This window comes from Zea mays, chromosome 7 (genome assembly GCF_902167145.1).
Source record: "Zea mays cultivar B73 chromosome 7, Zm-B73-REFERENCE-NAM-5.0, whole genome shotgun sequence".
NCBI lineage: Eukaryota > Viridiplantae > Streptophyta > Magnoliopsida > Poales > Poaceae > Zea > Zea mays.
In genome coordinates this window covers 180,876,228-180,893,519 of record NC_050102.1, presented here as the reverse complement: position 1 = coordinate 180,893,519, position 17,292 = coordinate 180,876,228, and the positions used below count along the sequence as shown (strand labels likewise).

At 44.1% G+C, this 17,292-nt stretch overlaps 2 protein-coding genes across 5 annotated transcripts; one reads left to right on the top strand and one right to left on the bottom strand.

The window, feature by feature from the left end:
- Window positions 1–874: 874 nt before the first annotated feature.
- Window positions 875–5,066, bottom strand: LOC103633540 (sodium/hydrogen exchanger 2-like). The gene is made up of 14 exons (NM_001320827.1): window positions 4,827–5,066; window positions 4,606–4,724; window positions 3,574–3,671; window positions 3,399–3,458; window positions 3,265–3,311; window positions 2,936–3,130; window positions 2,780–2,826; window positions 2,620–2,686; window positions 2,431–2,531; window positions 2,231–2,332; window positions 1,988–2,126; window positions 1,830–1,892; window positions 1,660–1,743; window positions 875–1,248 (listed from the first exon to the last, which is right to left on the bottom strand). The coding sequence occupies exons 1-14, from the start codon at window positions 5,001–5,003 to the stop codon at window positions 928–930; spliced, it is 1,620 nt and encodes a 539-aa protein (NP_001307756.1). The 5' UTR covers window positions 5,004–5,066; the 3' UTR covers window positions 875–927.
- A 6,106-nt stretch (window positions 5,067–11,172) lies between these two features.
- Window positions 11,173–14,217, top strand: LOC542260 (superoxide dismutase 2). Of its 4 annotated transcripts, none has more exons than NM_001111865.2 (8): window positions 11,173–11,310; window positions 11,881–11,965; window positions 12,041–12,142; window positions 12,218–12,313; window positions 12,486–12,517; window positions 12,628–12,703; window positions 13,725–13,778; window positions 13,958–14,150. In NM_001111865.2, the coding sequence occupies exons 2-8, from the start codon at window positions 11,893–11,895 to the stop codon at window positions 13,978–13,980; spliced, it is 456 nt and encodes a 151-aa protein (NP_001105335.1). In that variant the 5' UTR covers window positions 11,173–11,310; window positions 11,881–11,892; the 3' UTR covers window positions 13,981–14,150. The 4 variants fall into 4 exon arrangements, with proteins under 4 accessions (NP_001105335.1, XP_008651856.1, XP_008651855.1 ...); XM_008653634.3 differs by having other exon boundaries at window positions 11,174–11,377; window positions 13,958–14,217; XM_008653633.3 differs by having other exon boundaries at window positions 11,174–11,764; window positions 13,958–14,217.
- The last annotated feature ends 3,075 nt before the right edge of the window (window positions 14,218–17,292 follow it).

Below are 17,292 nucleotides of genomic sequence, written 5' to 3'. Positions count from 1 at the left end.
AATATTCATTATTATTGTGTAGGTTCATTAATTTGGTGCAGCTCACAAGCCAGAACAAGTCGACTCGTTGCACCAACGAGCATAGAAACCTTTGCTCGACTCGTTCGAGAACCACGAGCCGAGCTCGAGTCGCTCGTTGCACCAATGAGCTCAGAAATCTGGCTTACTTGGTCCGTTCAGGACCCGCGAGCCACTCCGAGCCGAATCGAGTTCGAGCCAGCTCGCGAGTCTCGAGCTTATTTTCTAGGTAATACTGAAAGACTGATTGTGTCCAAAATGTCTTGACGAGCGACCACGTGTTATAGCACCGTCATTTTTTTTTTTTGTCCCGTGGACATTCCATTACCAATGTGCAGCTAGTAGTAGATTATCCGCTAAAAAAGTATGTCATGGTGGCTTCTATTTTGTTGACATGACAAATTTGCAGAAATCAGTATCGACTTGCATAGCCAAAAAAACACACTTGATAGACACTGTACGCACCCTAGAAAAACCGAGTTGTGGCAAAACAACTTCCAAAAGCTATCCTACACACCGAGTCCATTTCAAAATCAAACCAAGATGCTTAGATCAGAACACAGAGTGGATGTGCTGCTATTTGCCAGAATTTCGCCCATCCAAACGAAGACCTAAAAGCAGTTGTACAGGCCTGCTAGCTTACATACAATAACATACAATACAAATGGCCAAATGGGTGTTTTTTTTATCTACATACAAAAGTTTGCAGCCTTGTCATGCACAAACTCAATCCCCCCGCCCTAGTTACCAGGGTTGCTCTTCTTCATCCTGCTAATCCAAACCAACTGACACCTCGTTGCCATTGCTAACGCACCATCAGAAGCTGTCAACAAACAAAAACATCATCATCTGACGATTAGCAGCCAAAAGCATGTCCTGCTCGTCTCTTGGTGTCAGACGCGGCTTTGTTCACCGTCCGTCGTGGACGCTCTGCTCAGTGGGCGATCCAGGGGAGAAGGGCACGAACCCGCGGCCGCCAAACATGGGCCGCATGAGCGCGTCGTCGAACTTGCGCCAGTAGTAGTGCACCGTGTGGGTTGGCTTGCTTAGGAGCATCCGGAGGCTGGACGGCCTCACAATCTGTGCCGACCCCGTCTCGATGTCCGAGCCCTGCATGCTCGTCAGGAGAGGCGAGTGCAGGGACTTGGGTGAGGACGGCTCGGAGGTGGCCGTGTTGCTGCAGGCAGGGAGCAGCAGCCGGATCAATGGCTTCGTCATCATCCCAAACACCTGATGGTCATTGCAAAATGTCAGAAACATTCAGATTGTGGAAGTTGGTAAGAAACGACTGTAGTATATATTGTGTAAATAGTAAATCCGAAAAGTAGGGTCGTCTCTTCAGACAGGGTGAGGGGGGGGCAGTGTAGGGGACCAGAATGAGTTCATGAAACATAACATCATCTTCCTGACAGTAACCTATGTATAAAGGATAAGATCCTGTTTGCCACTACAAACTTCCAGATTTAATTCCCATGACACCTGGCGTGACTAGCGTGATGTGAATGAAGATCGACTTGGAAGCCTTTTGGGTTAGGGCAACGGTGACTGGTGGGCATCCACTATTCGGGTGAGAATGCAGATCCGTCAGGGCATCGTACATGACAACTGACACATTGCATTGGAGGAATCAAGACGACTCACCATAGTGCTAAACAGGACCACAGTGATCGTGCTGGTGATCATTATCGCGTTGCCGTGCAGCTCAGTGTGTCCAGATCTCGTGAACTGCAGTTGCAAGAGGAAGAGTTAAAACTTGGGAGATCCCTCTAGAGGGGACGGGTGCAAAGTTGGACAAGGCAGAGAGCACGAACCTTGTTGTAAGCGAGAGCAATGGACACGGCACCTCTCATCAGTCCGGCCCACCATATTACAATCTATCAGAGAATTCAGTTAACCAAATTAGATGGTCCTTTTGTAAACAAAAAAATAAACATATGAAAGATGCTGTGATTATGCAGCAATCACTCACTTGCTGTCTAAATGTTATTTTCTCCAATGGAGACTTCTTTGTCAGGTTGGACAAAAACGACAATGGGAAAACAAATGCAGCTCTCCCCACCAGAACCAACCCTAGCAAAATCGAGCTTATGCCGATGGATTTACCGGGGCTGAAAACGGGAACAAGGAAATTTCAGCCTTTGCAAACAGAAAGTTATATACTAAAGTTAGGTACCGAACAACTACATGTGAAAAAGTGCATGCATATATGAACCTGTCACTGGCAAACTCCCACTTCTCGATGTCGAGGGCATCCATCCCAACATACAGGAAGAGAAAAGTCTCAGCGATGAAGGACAAAGTAGCAAAGGCATGCCTAAGTGAATGAAAAAGGCCCAAAAGGAATTCAGTCAGCATTCGTTTATTAAGCAGAACAGAAACATTACTAGCGAAAAAATGACAAGGAATAATTACTTGGTTGTGACTCTTGAGCTCTCTGTCACATTGTGCCAGGTGTAATGCGACATCACGATGCCGCAGAAGAATACGGTAAGAATGCCACTCAGATCTAGCAGCTGCAAATGCCATATATATGAACAGAGTCAGTTAAGAGAGTAAGACAACAAGCGTGAATTCCCTTGCCACATCTGATCAGAGGTGCACCTCGGCCAGCATGTAGGAGAGGTAAGCCATGAGCATCATAAGCGCAACCTCACGGTCAGTGGAATGCCTGAAATCAGGACAGCAAGCAGCCAAGTTAATACTTGATGTTCTCGAAGTGTATAACATCGTTGACTAGTAAGTGTTTCCTAGTTTGACTCACCTTCCTATATATAGCTTCTTAATTATGTAGGCACTGAGCAATCCAGTCTGCCAATGGTATATATAATAAAGAACATTAGTTTTGGCTGCCGACTGATCCAATCAAGACAGTTGTACAGTGTGTAAATGGGAGTATCAGAATTAAGAAACAACTTACAAACACTCCAAGTAAGGTGCTTGACACGAATAAGTAACAGAAGTTTCCCAAGAAATTCAGCACAACGGCTACATCGATGTGGTTAAGATCGAAGTTCTGGAGTGCGTTGAAGAGCACAACAGACGTGGCATCGTTCACGACTCCCTCACCGAACACGAGACTGTACAGAAAGGGCGTCTCATCCTGATGGAGGACCTGTTTCCAGTAAAATGGTGATTACAGGTCAAATAATTTACTAAGCAGGGACCAGGTTCCCCTCAAGAGGCAAGATATACTGTTTCAAATGAAATGTCCATGAGATTGTTCCAGCAACCAACCAACCAACCAACCTGCAGCGTGCACACAGAATCCGTTGCAGAAAAGATAGCTCCAATAGCTGCAATTATGAGAGGTGAGAAAGAAGATGAGGGTGACACCATTATTCTTCCCAGGGCATGGAGTGGAAGTCGCAATGATGGCTTACCGAGAAAATCCCCGACATCTAGCGTCCCAATGTTCATTCTGCTGAATATCGCTATTGCGCCTGAAATATAGTATTCGGGTGGTGGGAGACATGAGAGATGTCCAAAAGGTGGGAAGTGCATAGTGAAAGTGGGAACAGCATGCATAGCACAAAAGCCGACCATTTCATGACATACCGAGAGAGATTGTGAAGAAGGATATCATTGTGCCAACAGCACCGAATAGTGTGATTGTCATGAAATTCCGGAAGAACTGTTTCTTCTTCACCTGGAACCTGGTGAGGTGAGGAAACGTCTGTGAGAATCTTGATTATACGTCAAAGAAGTATCAAACTAGAAGGGATTGGCGTCATGGATTCAACAGATCATTCAGTTTCAGAGCAAGGCTTAAATGCCGCAGGCTCAAGCAAGTTCAGACTACCATATGGTCCATGGCTTTTGTATTGTTTCAGAGACGGAGACGGATCAGATAGGGGGTGTTTGGTTTGAGGAATCACTCCATCAAAAATGTGGTGGTGCATCATGGGTCCATTCCTCAAATTTGGTGGGATGACCCCATTCCTCATATTAGTACTAACTAACTAGATATAAGGAATGAGGTGATGATGGATCAACTCATTCCATTACACAAACCAAACAAAAAAGTGAGGAGTGAGAAGATGATAGACTAGCTCATTCCTCAAACCAAACAGTCTTATCCCTCCTAAGTTAATCAATAGGACCACTCCCTCGTGGTCCCACATGGTGTCAGATGATTAGCACCGAGCACTGACTGAACCATAAAATGGTAGTATCAACCAAGAGGAGTCCTATTGCAGTCATAGTATATTCTACTGTTCCAGTAGTAAAAAAGAAGAAGACATCGTCTGTTTCAATGTCTCCCACTAGCATCAAGCAAAGGCCAAGAATTCCAATCAGCAGCTGCAGCTGGCAAGTGAATCTACTACGGATTCCAGAGCGACGGCAGAGAAAAAAAAAAGGCCATGTTTTACCTACCAGTACAGAAAGGGGAAAGCGGTGGAATAAAAAAATGCTTACGATCGACATGCAAGTATGAACCAGACAATCCAAAGAAGATGGACAGCTAGGCCCGGAAGAGAAAAAAAAAACAAGATCGAAACCTACCAACCAGCCTGCGCCACTCAGATGAAACCGAAATCAGCAAAGCAAAAGCATGTGCGAGGAAGCAACGGACGCCGTTTGGCTTACCCGGCATTGAAGATGATGGGAGGTAGGAGGTAGATGAAGAAGAGGTCCTCGCTGAAGACGAGGATGTGCGAGCTCTTCCCCTTGGTGGTCAGCAGGATCACGACGCCGGTGCACAGCCCCTGCCGGCCGGACAAGCAAAAGCAGCCATTATATTACGTTGTAAGGAGCGTCGGCATTTGCAGCAGGAGCTGCAGTGCAGCGGCGGCATCGATGGTGCTTACGATGATGAGCGCGGTGATGGACTCGTTAACCCAGCGGTTCTCCTCCAGGAGGTGGCCCAGGACGATGCAGGCGCAGAGCAGCGCGACGAACAGGTTGATGGACACCACCGACGCGTGGTCGGAGGTCGAGCTCAGCACGCCCAGCCGCACCAGCTCCGCCACCACGCCGAGCCCCATGCCTCCCGCCCTCCTCCAATCCGGCAGGCAGGTAGGCAGAAGGGCGGCCGGGAGAAGAATCCAATCCCCCGCGCGCGCGGCCGCGGAGAAGGCGCGAAGTTTAGCCGAGCCCCCGGCCTTAACTTACTGCAAGGAGGGGGAAGAAAGGGGGGTGGCTAATTTTGGCCGCCCAAACAACCCAGGAAAAACTCTGACGGCCGGAGATAGACGACGCTGGGCGCTGGCCGCGTCCGGAGAATCGGAATAGATCAGGCGCGCGGAGGAGGAGGGGGGGAATAAAAAGGAAGCAAAATTCGGCGCTTTTCTTTCCCCGAGGAAGCGGCGGAAAGTTCGGCGAGCGGCGGAGGGAAGATTCACAGCAGAGACACGACCGAGCGTTGGCGTTGGCGGCGGCGGCGGCGGAACGAACCGTCGCGCGAGTGGCCGAACGGAAGGCGGCTTGGGAATCTGGACTGGAGGCCTCGGATGGTTTCGCGCGAAGCTCTTTCGGATTTCTGTTGGCCTGCCTGCGGGAGTATTTAAAGCGGACGTGGTAGGCACGTGGCCGACGGGGACTGGTCCGTACCGGTGTTTGGTGTTCCGAATTGTTTAGCAGACGAGTGATCTGATCTGCTCTGTCCGACAACCCGGTGCGCGCCTGGCTGTGGCTGTGTGGCAACCAACCTGGTGGATCCGCTGCAGCCACCCGTGCAGCTTGGAACGGGGTATATATAGGGGGTTTTAGATATTTTTATCTACTATATATATTAATATATATAGGGTTTTAGGATATATTTTTTTGTAGATTTTTGAGATGATACAAAACATGTTATGCTTGTATATAAGAAGAAGAAGATGGTGTTCCATGTTATATGTGTATCATTTTTTTTTTGCTCTATCGCTTTTCCGCACGTGAAACCTAACCGTTTTTTCTATTTTTGCATGTGAGCGGCGGCATGCGCCAACTTCACTCTTTTCCTCCTTTATTTATTTTTTTTTGTTGATTTCTGAGAAAGGTGCTGATAACTTCCCTGTACCACCGCATTACTACGGTTTTCGTGTTTCGAAATTCTAAAAAAAAACGGTTCGGCTAACCAAATTTGCGATGTGGCTAAGTTTCATGTCTAGGCGTGTGGTGGTGGTGGTGTGCTGTCTGATTTCCGTTTGCAATGATCTGGGTGTTCGCCAGATTAAGCACATCGTTTTCGGTTTCCTCCCTCGACGTACGCTCTCGAATGGAGAATTAATATAAAGCACGTCTCTACATTTCTTGGACATTGTTATTAGATCTTTTTCTTCTTCTTCTTCTTCTTCTTGGGCACACCGTAAGAGAAAATGCCAACGAAGGCCGTGGGGGGCAAGAGCAAACGAATCCACATGGCCAATGCATGCAGCTGCATGGAACAATCATCGTCAATGATTTAATCAGGTCAGGTCCAGGAACAATAATTCGATTTGGATCCTAATACTAGCTAGCTTAGCTATATATGTATATAGATCCTTAAATCTGACCCTTCAACGATGGAAAAGCCGCCTTTCCAACGAAACGTCGTATGCGTCGTTCGGTCTCATGCCTCACAATCACACGTTCCAAGAAATTAATTAATTTCAAGTTTAATTAGATTTATAGATAATAGTATTGGCATTTATATCTCTAAATAAGTTTACAACAGAAATATAATACAACTCATCTATCTAGCATTATAAATATTTTAGTATAGTTTTGTATATATATTTAATCAAACGTGAGTTAAACCTACTTATCGTGATGCGAGATGAGCATTTGAGCTGAATTATATAACCTACAGGGTAAACAAACATGGCCTCTAGGCAAGCTTTATTAGTGACATTATTTATTTTTATTCCACACGCAATGATTAGTTAATAGTTAGCTGATGACATGGCGTAATTATCAGCACAAAAGTAATAATTGAGGTATGAAAAGTGTCGACTAATAACACTCCCCTTGCATATTGCATGTTCTCTCTGCGTTGGAAACTCTGAGCCGTCGTCTGTCTCCGCCCCCCGAGTTCTTTTTTTGACGACGTCGACTGCAAAATATATACGAGTGGAGCAAAATATAAACTCGTGACCATCAGCTGATGTGCTCCAATGAAAATGTTGATGGGATGGATTGATAACGAGTTGGTGATAATAAGAAGCCGGCGTCGTCCAAACACGAAACTCATCACGAGAAAGTTCGGTTTAGTTAGCTAGTTAGTTAGTGTGGCACTTTTGATTACTACCACTCCTTAGATTACGTTTCGAAGAACGAGAGGAAGTTCCTACTTTCATTTATTCTATTCTATCATACTAAATACTTCCGTTACATTCTTTTGGAAAATGCCTCTTCCCTTAATTTTGAAATTATATATGACTTAATTCAGTGCGAGGTGTCTATACTCTCTCTCTCTCTCTCTCTCTCTCTCTTTGTGACTTAATTTATTCTATGAAACATGGCCTTATTCATACTAGTACGACGTAGAGATCCTAGACATCGTGTGTGTGTGTGTGGCGGCGAGCGGCTTCTCTACCGTGACGTCCTGCAACTGTCAGTCCGGTCCGGGCCAGGTCAGATCGGACCCCCATGCGTCAGCCGTATTCAATTTCTGCAGTCAAACCAACAGACATAAAAAAAAACGAGTTTCTTTGTTTCGAGTCCGTACGTGTCACTACATTCTAACAGGCCGGTAGCGCACTTTAACACTTGATAGGTACTGCTGCATGGTGGTGCCTGGAAATCGAAAGGAGGTTGTGTACTTGGCACGCCTCTTGTTCCGCTGGCTTGATGATCATCTCTTCCTGCGCTAATCCCGATTCGCTTTCTTCTCTATATACTCCATGCATGGTCCAATCGGGAGGCTAGCTAGGTTGTTTTTCCTTTCCTGATAAGTTGACTGGCACGCAGGGAGGCTAGCTAGATTTTATGATTTTTAATAGCTCATATCCTCACAACAACTTTTTTCACAGCTCACATCGACTTTTTTTTTCCACAGTCACAACCCAACCAAACAGACCCATAGTCTGAACCCACTGCCACATAAGTTCTTTTCTATTTTAGAACTAAGTAACCGCACATATTTGTTTTCACGCTTACAAATCACACAACATAATAATTCTTCATCGAATTAAAAATTACGAAGTGCATAACAATTAGAAGAAAAATTACATGACAATTAACAAAATTACATAACAATCTAATGATGGTTAAGTCTCCACGCATGCTGAACCAAATTATGTTTGAGTTACATATATACATCGATGTATCTGTCATCTCGGTGTCCATTCAAATCCTGGCTGCTAGGCTCCAGGGTGCATTGTAATATTCACCTCAACTATACATAATACTTAAAAAAAAAATAAGTTGTCGTCTATCTGTGCCATAGGTAACTCGGAATATACACACAATCATCAGCGAAGTAGTCCTATAAAGCCGGTTATGGGTGGACTCAAGATCATGATTAATGTAGTTTTTCGACGGCGTTTGGGCTGGCTCGACAACTCTTCATGGAGCTTAAGCATAGTTTATGACTACTTGCAATATATTTCGCATTGCATCGTCGGCTCCTTCACTTGAGTTGGTGTTTGAGGAAGACATGACATGGAGATGACTAGAAAATACGAGTTGGAATGGATCGAAAGCCGCCCCCCGGTTGTCGCACCTCGTTCTCGCCCGCACCAACACGTCGTCGGTCGTCTACCGCTCCATCTCGTCCAGTCACGTGGTCGATCTAGCACGGACGTACGAGAGCGAGACGATATCACCCGCTAGCTCTCGATGAACACGAGCGCGCGGCGTCATCCGGCCAGAGACTTTCGTCTCTCTTGCCCCAGGCTAAGCGACACGAGCCCCTGGCACCAGCCTAGTGGCCGAGACGAAGCATGCATGCGTGGTGCTTCTCTGGAAACCGGTGGGCGACGTATAGGCAGCATGCATAGTCCTTCCTCCTATTTGCTAAGCTAGCTGTCTCCACTGACGACCAAGACTGCTGTCAGAGATCGCTTGGATCCACCGACACCTCGATCTGCTTCCACCGCGCTCAGCGGCGGCGTAAACAGGCGGCGACAGTAGTCGTGTCGTGTGTGATCGTATCGTGTTGGTGGTATATATGCTAGCTAGCTGTGTGTGCGACAGATGATATAGCGTAGCTGTGTAGCTGTACCTGCAATGGCCGACACACAGCTCCGAGTGGTGGCTCCACCGCCACCGTACCGGCCGCGCCGCTGCCGAGGAAGGAGATAGCGAAGGGGGACAATATGAGATCTTTTGTATATGCGGGTTACGAGATAGACCAGGAGAGAAGGCAGATCTATGCATTTTTTGGTCCTGGGAATGAAACAGTATGGGATTTTGTTGGAAAGGTTAGCTGCATGCATGGAATGGTCTACAGTAGTTCGAGCTACATGCTTGGTCGTGCCGTGACATTGTATATTATTAAGGCCAATTCTAGCATGTCGTGGAAATAGGCGTGCAAAACACTGCTTTGTAATATAGGCGACACTGATTATTGCAGGATGAAGTTTTAAATATATTTGCACTGATTGTAGGATGAAGTTTTAAATATATTTGTAACATAGACAATACTGTTTGCATAATGAAGTTTTAAATATAGAGTGTCATAGATAGTCTGCTGGAGTCTAGACATATTGTGTAGACGGATTACAATTAGTAAGAGCAACTCTAAAAGGCTCTCTATATTTTTTTTCTAAACTATATAAATAGATTTTTTTGTAAAAAAAACTCTAACAACTTATCTAAATGGTATAGAAAACGTGAATAACTCTTGAGTACAAATAAAATATAGAAAGACTGTTGAAGATTGAAAAAGATATAGAAAGTGGTTTCTATATAAATGACTCTCTAAATAATAATTTAGAGAATAAAATTTAAAAAGACTTTTGAAGATGCTCTAAATAATTTGGATGCTTGGTGGTATTTTCGTTGGGCCTGTCGAGAGAGCAATATGCGGCAGTGGGCCTCGTTGGTCGGCCCCGAATGCTTGGATGACAACCCAGAGGGGAATGCCATAAAAAACAACTTTATTTATTCGTTTTCTCTCTCTCTCTCTCTCCATGATTAGTTCTTCTGCTCTTAGTTAGTTTCTTCTTCTTGAATTTGTTATTGAGGGGGAAAATGAAAATGCAACTACCTTGAGCATGGAGGTTAGAGAATCTCCAACAAATCACAATAAGCAAAATCTATAACCTTAATTTAAGAAGAAGAAAAAAACGAAATCATCCAACAGATCTCTATTAAAGCTCCATACTTTTCTGCACGTGAAAAATGCTTGCTTCTCTGCAGAAATTTTCGCCATCACTGTTTCTCCCAATCCACCCTCCCGACCACTGACAGATCCATGAGAGGGGCTGGTGGGTTCCAGCCCTTCTACGCCGGTAGCATACAAGTAGGAGAGACTGAGAGAGTAAGGGAGAGGAAGAAAGAAGAAAAGAAATACTGCTTGTTGTTATCATAAATATTTTTATAGATTTTCATCTAAAATTAGAAATTACCCTTCTGCAGGGGATACATATTACTTTCTATGTGTCACTACGGAATATATGTGGTGAACATTTTTTTCCTAAACCAATATTTATATCTCTAGAAAGTTTATTATAAGAATAAATTATATGATTCATTTAATGGTACTAATTATGTCTCCTAAATCTTAATATTTTTTTAATATCTATTAAGGACAGGTACAACCGTACAACCTTAAAACGGTGGTTAGTTGTTTCAAGTAAAAGAGACATTTAAGAGTTTACATGATACGAATCTAAGTCTTTAGAGAATAAATATAGTTAAGAGACATTATATATAGAAAGTCGTGTAGAGACAGATTCTTCGTGATAGACCACTTAAGACTGGAGAAACTCTATATTAAGGGGGTGTTTGGTTTCTAGGGACTTTTTTTTAGTCCCTTCATTTTATTCCTTTTTAGTGTATAAATTGCTAAATATAGAAACTAAAATAAAGTTTTAGTTTCTATATTTGGTAATTTTGGAACTAAAATGGAATAAAATCTAGGGACTAAACATTAGTCCCTAGAAACCAAACACCCCTTAAATAGGGTTATACGTGATATAATTTAAAGGTAAACAAATATATGAATGCCATTTATTTTCGGAGCCGGGCGAGCAGTTGTCACCTGGAAAAATACAATATAACTATGAGGTGTAGGTTACGTCAGGTAGCGTCAGACATTCCAGTGCGTGCCTGGCAAGTGGCAAACTCGAGCTGTCTAGTCCTCGGTTCGCGAATCTTCCACAGAGAGGCAGACGGCAGGACTCGCTTCAAGCTCCTCATCTCGCGCAGGGGGGGTCGCCTGAGGTATCGGTCAATCAGTAATCACCCCAAATCCTAGGGTTCTAGTCGCTTCTCGTCGTTTCGTTCGTAGGTGCGCCCCCTCTCATCTGCACTAAACCTGAGTCCTGATTAGGGTTCTACATAATCGCTTCTCTTTGCCTGATTGATTTGATACCCTACATCCGTGGTCGCCGGTTGTTCCGGATTAGCCGGATCTGTTGGTCTCCGGTTCGTGTGTGCTGTACCGGATTTGGGGTATGTTCGAGTTGCTTGGTAGATTTACGTTGGTACATACGGTTGCACAGAAGATCTGGATTTACTGAGTAGTAGGCTAGTAGCTGCCTACGGCGTACACATGACTTGTGTATGAATCGTGTATCTGGCGTGTCGATGCTTAGTACGCGTAGTGCTGCACCATACTGAAACTGAATGGACATTGGCTGTGTGGATGATTTATGCGGTGATGCATTCAGCTACGGTATGCTGACTAGACATGCTGCTGAGTTTTGGTTCTTCAGCACTTCCGATCTTAATATCTTGCCACCATGCCCTCTTGAGATGAACTTTTTTCCCTTTGTGGGTTTTTGGTGGCAGATCACAGAGACAATGGTGAAGGCAGTTGCTGTCCTCGCCGGCACTGATGTCAAGGGCACCATCTTCTTTTCACAGGAGGGGGATGGTAATTCCCGGCACATGTTTTTGACTTACAATGAGGATCTCTGTGGTCTAACGAGAATATCTGCTTCATGGGTAGGTCCGACCACCGTGACTGGAAGTATCTCTGGCCTCAAGCCAGGGCTCCATGGGTTCCATGTGCACGCGCTTGGCGACACCACCAACGGCTGCATGTCGACTGGTACCTACTGCATCTGTGTGTGATCAGTGCAAGTGGATTGTGCTATGCTTATGGGGGAGTTGTTTTCTGCTCTAGGGCCACACTTCAATCCTGTTGGCAAGGAGCATGGCGCACCGGAAGATGAGGACCGCCATGCCGGTGATCTTGGGAATGTGACAGCGGGAGAAGATGGTATTTTTGTCTCACTGCCTTGCGTCATTGTTTGGTTCATTTGAACTGGAGAAATCTTTATAAAGTTGGCTGCGAAGACTAGATTTATTCATTTTCCAATGTACGTTGTTGCATTGAAACTGCAGCGCAATAGCTCATAATCCCACTGACAATTTACTTCTTTGCTTCTCAGGTGTTGTTAATGTCAATATTACTGACAGCCAGGTTAGCGATACTCACTTTCTCCAACTAGCACTTTAACTATGTTGTCCTCTTCCTTTCCATCTTGGTAGTTAACTTGTCCACTTGACATGGAACACATATTTGAACTGCAGATACCTCTTGCTGGACCCCACTCGATCATTGGCCGAGCTGTTGTTGTCCATGCTGATCCGGATGATCTTGGCAAAGGTAATTCTAGTGAACACTTGGATCGTGCATTTAATTTTATTGGCTTGATCTTTGCCAGGTCTGTATAGTTTCTCCAGAGCAGTTTATGTTACGCTGTTTGTACATTTGCACTTTCCTTTAAGTAGCAGATAAGGTTCATAATATTTGTGGTAATGTGAAAATTTTGGGATATCTAGCCTTTAGGGCTTGTTTGTTTTTGCATTAATCCATGTGGATTGGTTGAGATTGAGTCGGATTAAATCCATAGCAAGTCAAAATACATCCCAATCCCACCCAATACACTCTAATCCACATGGAACATCAATAACCGAACAAGGCCTTAGGGCTTGTTCGTTTTGGTGATAATCCACATGTATTGGGTGGGATTGAGCCGGTTTAGATCCATAACAAGTCAAAATCCATCCCAATCCTATCCAATACACTCCAATACTCATGGAATATCAATAACCGAACAAAGGCTAATTAGGGCTTGTTCGCTTTCCTCTCAATCCATGTGGATTGAGTGGGATTGGATAGGTTTAAGGGCATGTTTGGTGCGTGGATAACTGTGCCACGCTTTGTATAAGGTTAGTCGTCCGAATTGAAGAACTAACCTTAGGCAAAAAAGTTAGGCAAAGTGTGGCAAGTTAGGCAGCAAACCAAACATGTCCTAAATACCAAACAAGTCAAAATCCTTCATAATTTTTTTCAATCCTATCCAATCCACATATGCTAGAAATAACCGAACAAGGACCGCCTTAAAGATAATTTTCACATGAGATTTGGATAAATTTATTGCACATCAGTTAGTTTATGTAATGCTGGAGGACATAGTAGAAGGTGGACCATTACTGTGTTTGGGGGGTGGGGGTGGGGGCGGGGTTGGGTTTAACTACTCTAAGTTTGTTGAGTCAGCTAGTGTTTATCCTCTTTTAGGCAGTACCTTTGTGCTGATCTTTGGACACCCTTATCGTTTCTAATTAACAATAGGTGCATGATTGTTATACAATAGCATCCATATAATGATACTCTGGTTCACCAGGTGGACATGAGCTTAGCAAGAGCACGGGAAATGCTGGCGGACGTGTTGCCTGTGGTAAGTTATACCGTGGAGTCTTTCCTGTATCCTGGTTTAATCAACTGTTGTTAAACTCTATATAATAATGCAGCCCGATCCATTTATCACAATACAGTAGTGTGGAATTTCACGTTAGGGTTAGAAACACACATATCTTGTGCGTTAACTTGCGGTCCACATTTTGCTCGTCTTCTCAGGTATCATTGGGCTCCAAGGCTAAAGCAGTTAACCTCCGAGGCAAACACCATAGAAGGTCGAAGCGAGCACCTCAGGATGTTGCTGTTCCATTTCCCCTGTATTGGCAACACAATTTGAGTACTCCAAATAAGCGCCTGATCCATGATCAGAGAGCACTATTCATGCCATTTTGTATATGAACAATGTTGCGCACCTGCTTAAGTGTCTGTTCCAACAAATGCTTAAGAAGACACTACTGGAGGTGTACTATGGAGTACTACCAGCAGCATCTAAACTTGACGAAACCAATTAACCATCTATGGTGACACGGGATATTACAACATCAGGCGGGGGGATGGGGCGTAGGAAAAAAAAAGGCGGCCGGGCGCGCCCTTGTCTTCCTCCTTCGCCGTAGTGGACCGGAGATCTCTTGGGCCTCCTTCGCCGTAGTGGACCGGAGATCTCTTGGGCCGATTCCCCCCCACCCCTCCCTCCGCTCTGCGCGCTCCTCGTGCTATTCCTTTATCCCGCGTTTCATGGGCAGGTCACCTGCCCATGAAATATTTCGTCCAGCTCTAGACAGGTGTAGGGGTGGATATCGAGCCAGCTCGGCACGTTATGGCTCGGCTCGTTATAGCTCGTTATTGTAACGAGCCAGCTCGGCTCGGCTCGTTATACTAACGAGCTAAACAGCTGGCTCGGCTCGGCTCGTTAGGAAGCTCGAGCCAGCTCGTTAGACTCACGAGCCACACAACTAAATATAAAGATCTATGTACATAAATATATGTATAACCGAAAAATCATATTTTAAGTGTTTAACACTATAAACATGTAGCCATGCAATAATACAAATATTTAAGCACATGGCACATCCACACATGTCCATATCACAAATCATAACAACGAGAAAACAAGATTATAAGAGATGAGACGACACCAACGACTAGACAAACTTGTGTTGTGGCTTAGCTCGTTTGGCTCGCGAGCTAGCTCACGAGCTAACCCGAGCTGGCTCATTAGAGAACCGAGCTAGAATGCTAGCTTGGCTCGCTACAAAATTAAAACGAGCCGAGCTACTAACGAGCCGAGTCGAGCGAGTTATCGAGCCACGAGTATTTCGTCCAGCTCTAGGCAGGTGGGTCTCCGGGTGAGAAAGTCTCTAGCGCGGCCCAGAAGGATTCCTGTCCCTCGTCGTGCGGTGCGATGACTTCTTCAAGTACTGCGTTAGGGTTTCCTTCTGACTTCGTCGAATCTTATTCCTTTCCGTATCTCGCCTCTTCGCTCTCTCGGCTTTGGTCTCTTCCGTCGTCGGTTCGCTCCAGTTTCCACGGCGGCTGGTTCGAGTCCCCGATTCGTCCTCCGGTAGTGGAAGAAGAGTGGCCACCTCTGCCTCGCTTGGCGTCCGTGTTGAAGATGGATCCAAAAGGTCAAAACCCTAATTGGGATTGGTGGGGACAGAAGGAAGTGCCTCAAGGTTCTCAATCTTGGAACAAGAATCGAATCTTAGCTGGAGATTGAAGCCAAATCTTGGTAAATCTGACATCAAGGAAGACATTGTGACTTCTCCTTCTGGCGATGGGGGCCAATCATGTATTCTCAAAACCCCTCTCCCTGCTTTGAAAAAAGAGATTGATAATATTCATCGTCCTTTCTATAAAAAATGCGGGGTGGAGGGTCATCATGCTAGGGATTGTTTCAAGTCTCTGTGGTGCGATATTTGTCGCAAAGAAACTCATGTGACTGCTCGTTGTGTCCTTCCCAAACAAAACAAGCCATACATGCCTATTGTTGGTATGGCGGCTGATAGGTTAGGGTTTTATTCTTCCCACTTTGCGAAACCCTTATCTAGAAAACCGAAAAGGAGCTTCATCGGTTTGGTGAAAGTTGTTGAGGGATTGATTTCTATAGAAGATCTTGAGAAGGATTTTGGTTTTCATTTCCCATGGGGCAAAACTTGGAAAGCAACCAAGTGTCACGTCGGGTTCTTGATGCAATTTCCTTCTCAGGAGAAGTTAGATGAGATGATTAATTTTCCTGAACTTAAAATGAAAATGTCCGGGACAAAAATTTCAGTCTCTTATTGGAGTTCACAGGCTAAACCTAAATCCAAGATTGTTTGGAGGGTGCTAGAAATCTTAAATTTATTCTTTGTCTTTTTGAGCACATGTCTGGTTTGAAAATTAATTTTCACAAAAGTGAAATCTTCTGCTTAGGGGATGCTAATGAGTTTGAAAATGTGTATGCTGATATTTTTACTTGTCCTGTGGGGCATCTCCCGATGAAATATCTTGGCGTTCCAATTGATAACAAGAAAATCAGTAAATCGCTTTGGTGTCCTATGATGGAAAAGATGGACAAAAGGCTTGATGGTTGGCAAGGAAGATTTTTAAGCCTCGGGGAGATTGACGTTATTAATTAGCTGTCTTTCTAATGTTCCTCTGTACATGTTATCGATTTATCCGACTCCTAAATCCATTATTAGGAAGCTGGATCTATACAAGAAGAGACTTTTATGGCAAGGAGGTTCACAAGGTAGAAAAATTCATCTGGTTAACTGGAATTCTGTCTGCACACCTAAAAATCAAGGTGGCTTAGGGGTTTTGAATCTGGAATATATGAATGATGCCTTGTTGTCGAAATGGCTTTGGAATATTGAAAATTCAAATGGTTTATGGTAAAAGATTATTTCAAAAAAATATATTAAGAGAAAACCTCTTATCTCAGTTAAGCAAAGACAGAATGACTCACAGTTTTGGAAAAAACTTCTAAGTCTCAGAGAAGTTTTCTTTAAATATTGTAAAACTGTGGTTGGTAATGGTTGTAAAACTAGTTTCTGGAAAAATATTTGGATTGGTGATTGTCCTTTGGCAGTTAAATTTCCTGTTCTGTTTGACTTGGCCCTTGATAAGGACATTTCGGTTAATAGGGTCTTGACTTCAAATTTTGATGCTCTTTTCTTCAGAAGAAGAATGATGGGTAATCTTCAAGTGCTTTATGGTGAATTAGTTGATTTGTGTGCTCATTATAATCTGTCAGTTCAAGAGGACAGAGTGAGATGGTGTATTGGTAACAAAGGTTTCACTGTTAATTCTTTATATAAGAAAAATTCGATTGATCAGGTGGTAGTTCCTTACAGGTTTTTGAGGAAATCTAAGTTACCACAAAAAATCAAAGTCTTCATCTGGCTGGTGGTAAGAAATAAAATTCTTACACAAGATAATCTAAAAAAAGAAATTGGCATTGTTCTAGTGAATGCTGTTTTTGTGGGGGTCTTGAATCGATTGAACATTTGTTCTTTAAATGTTCCATTGCTAGATTTGTGTGGAGAGTGATCCAAATTGCCTTAAATCTTGAT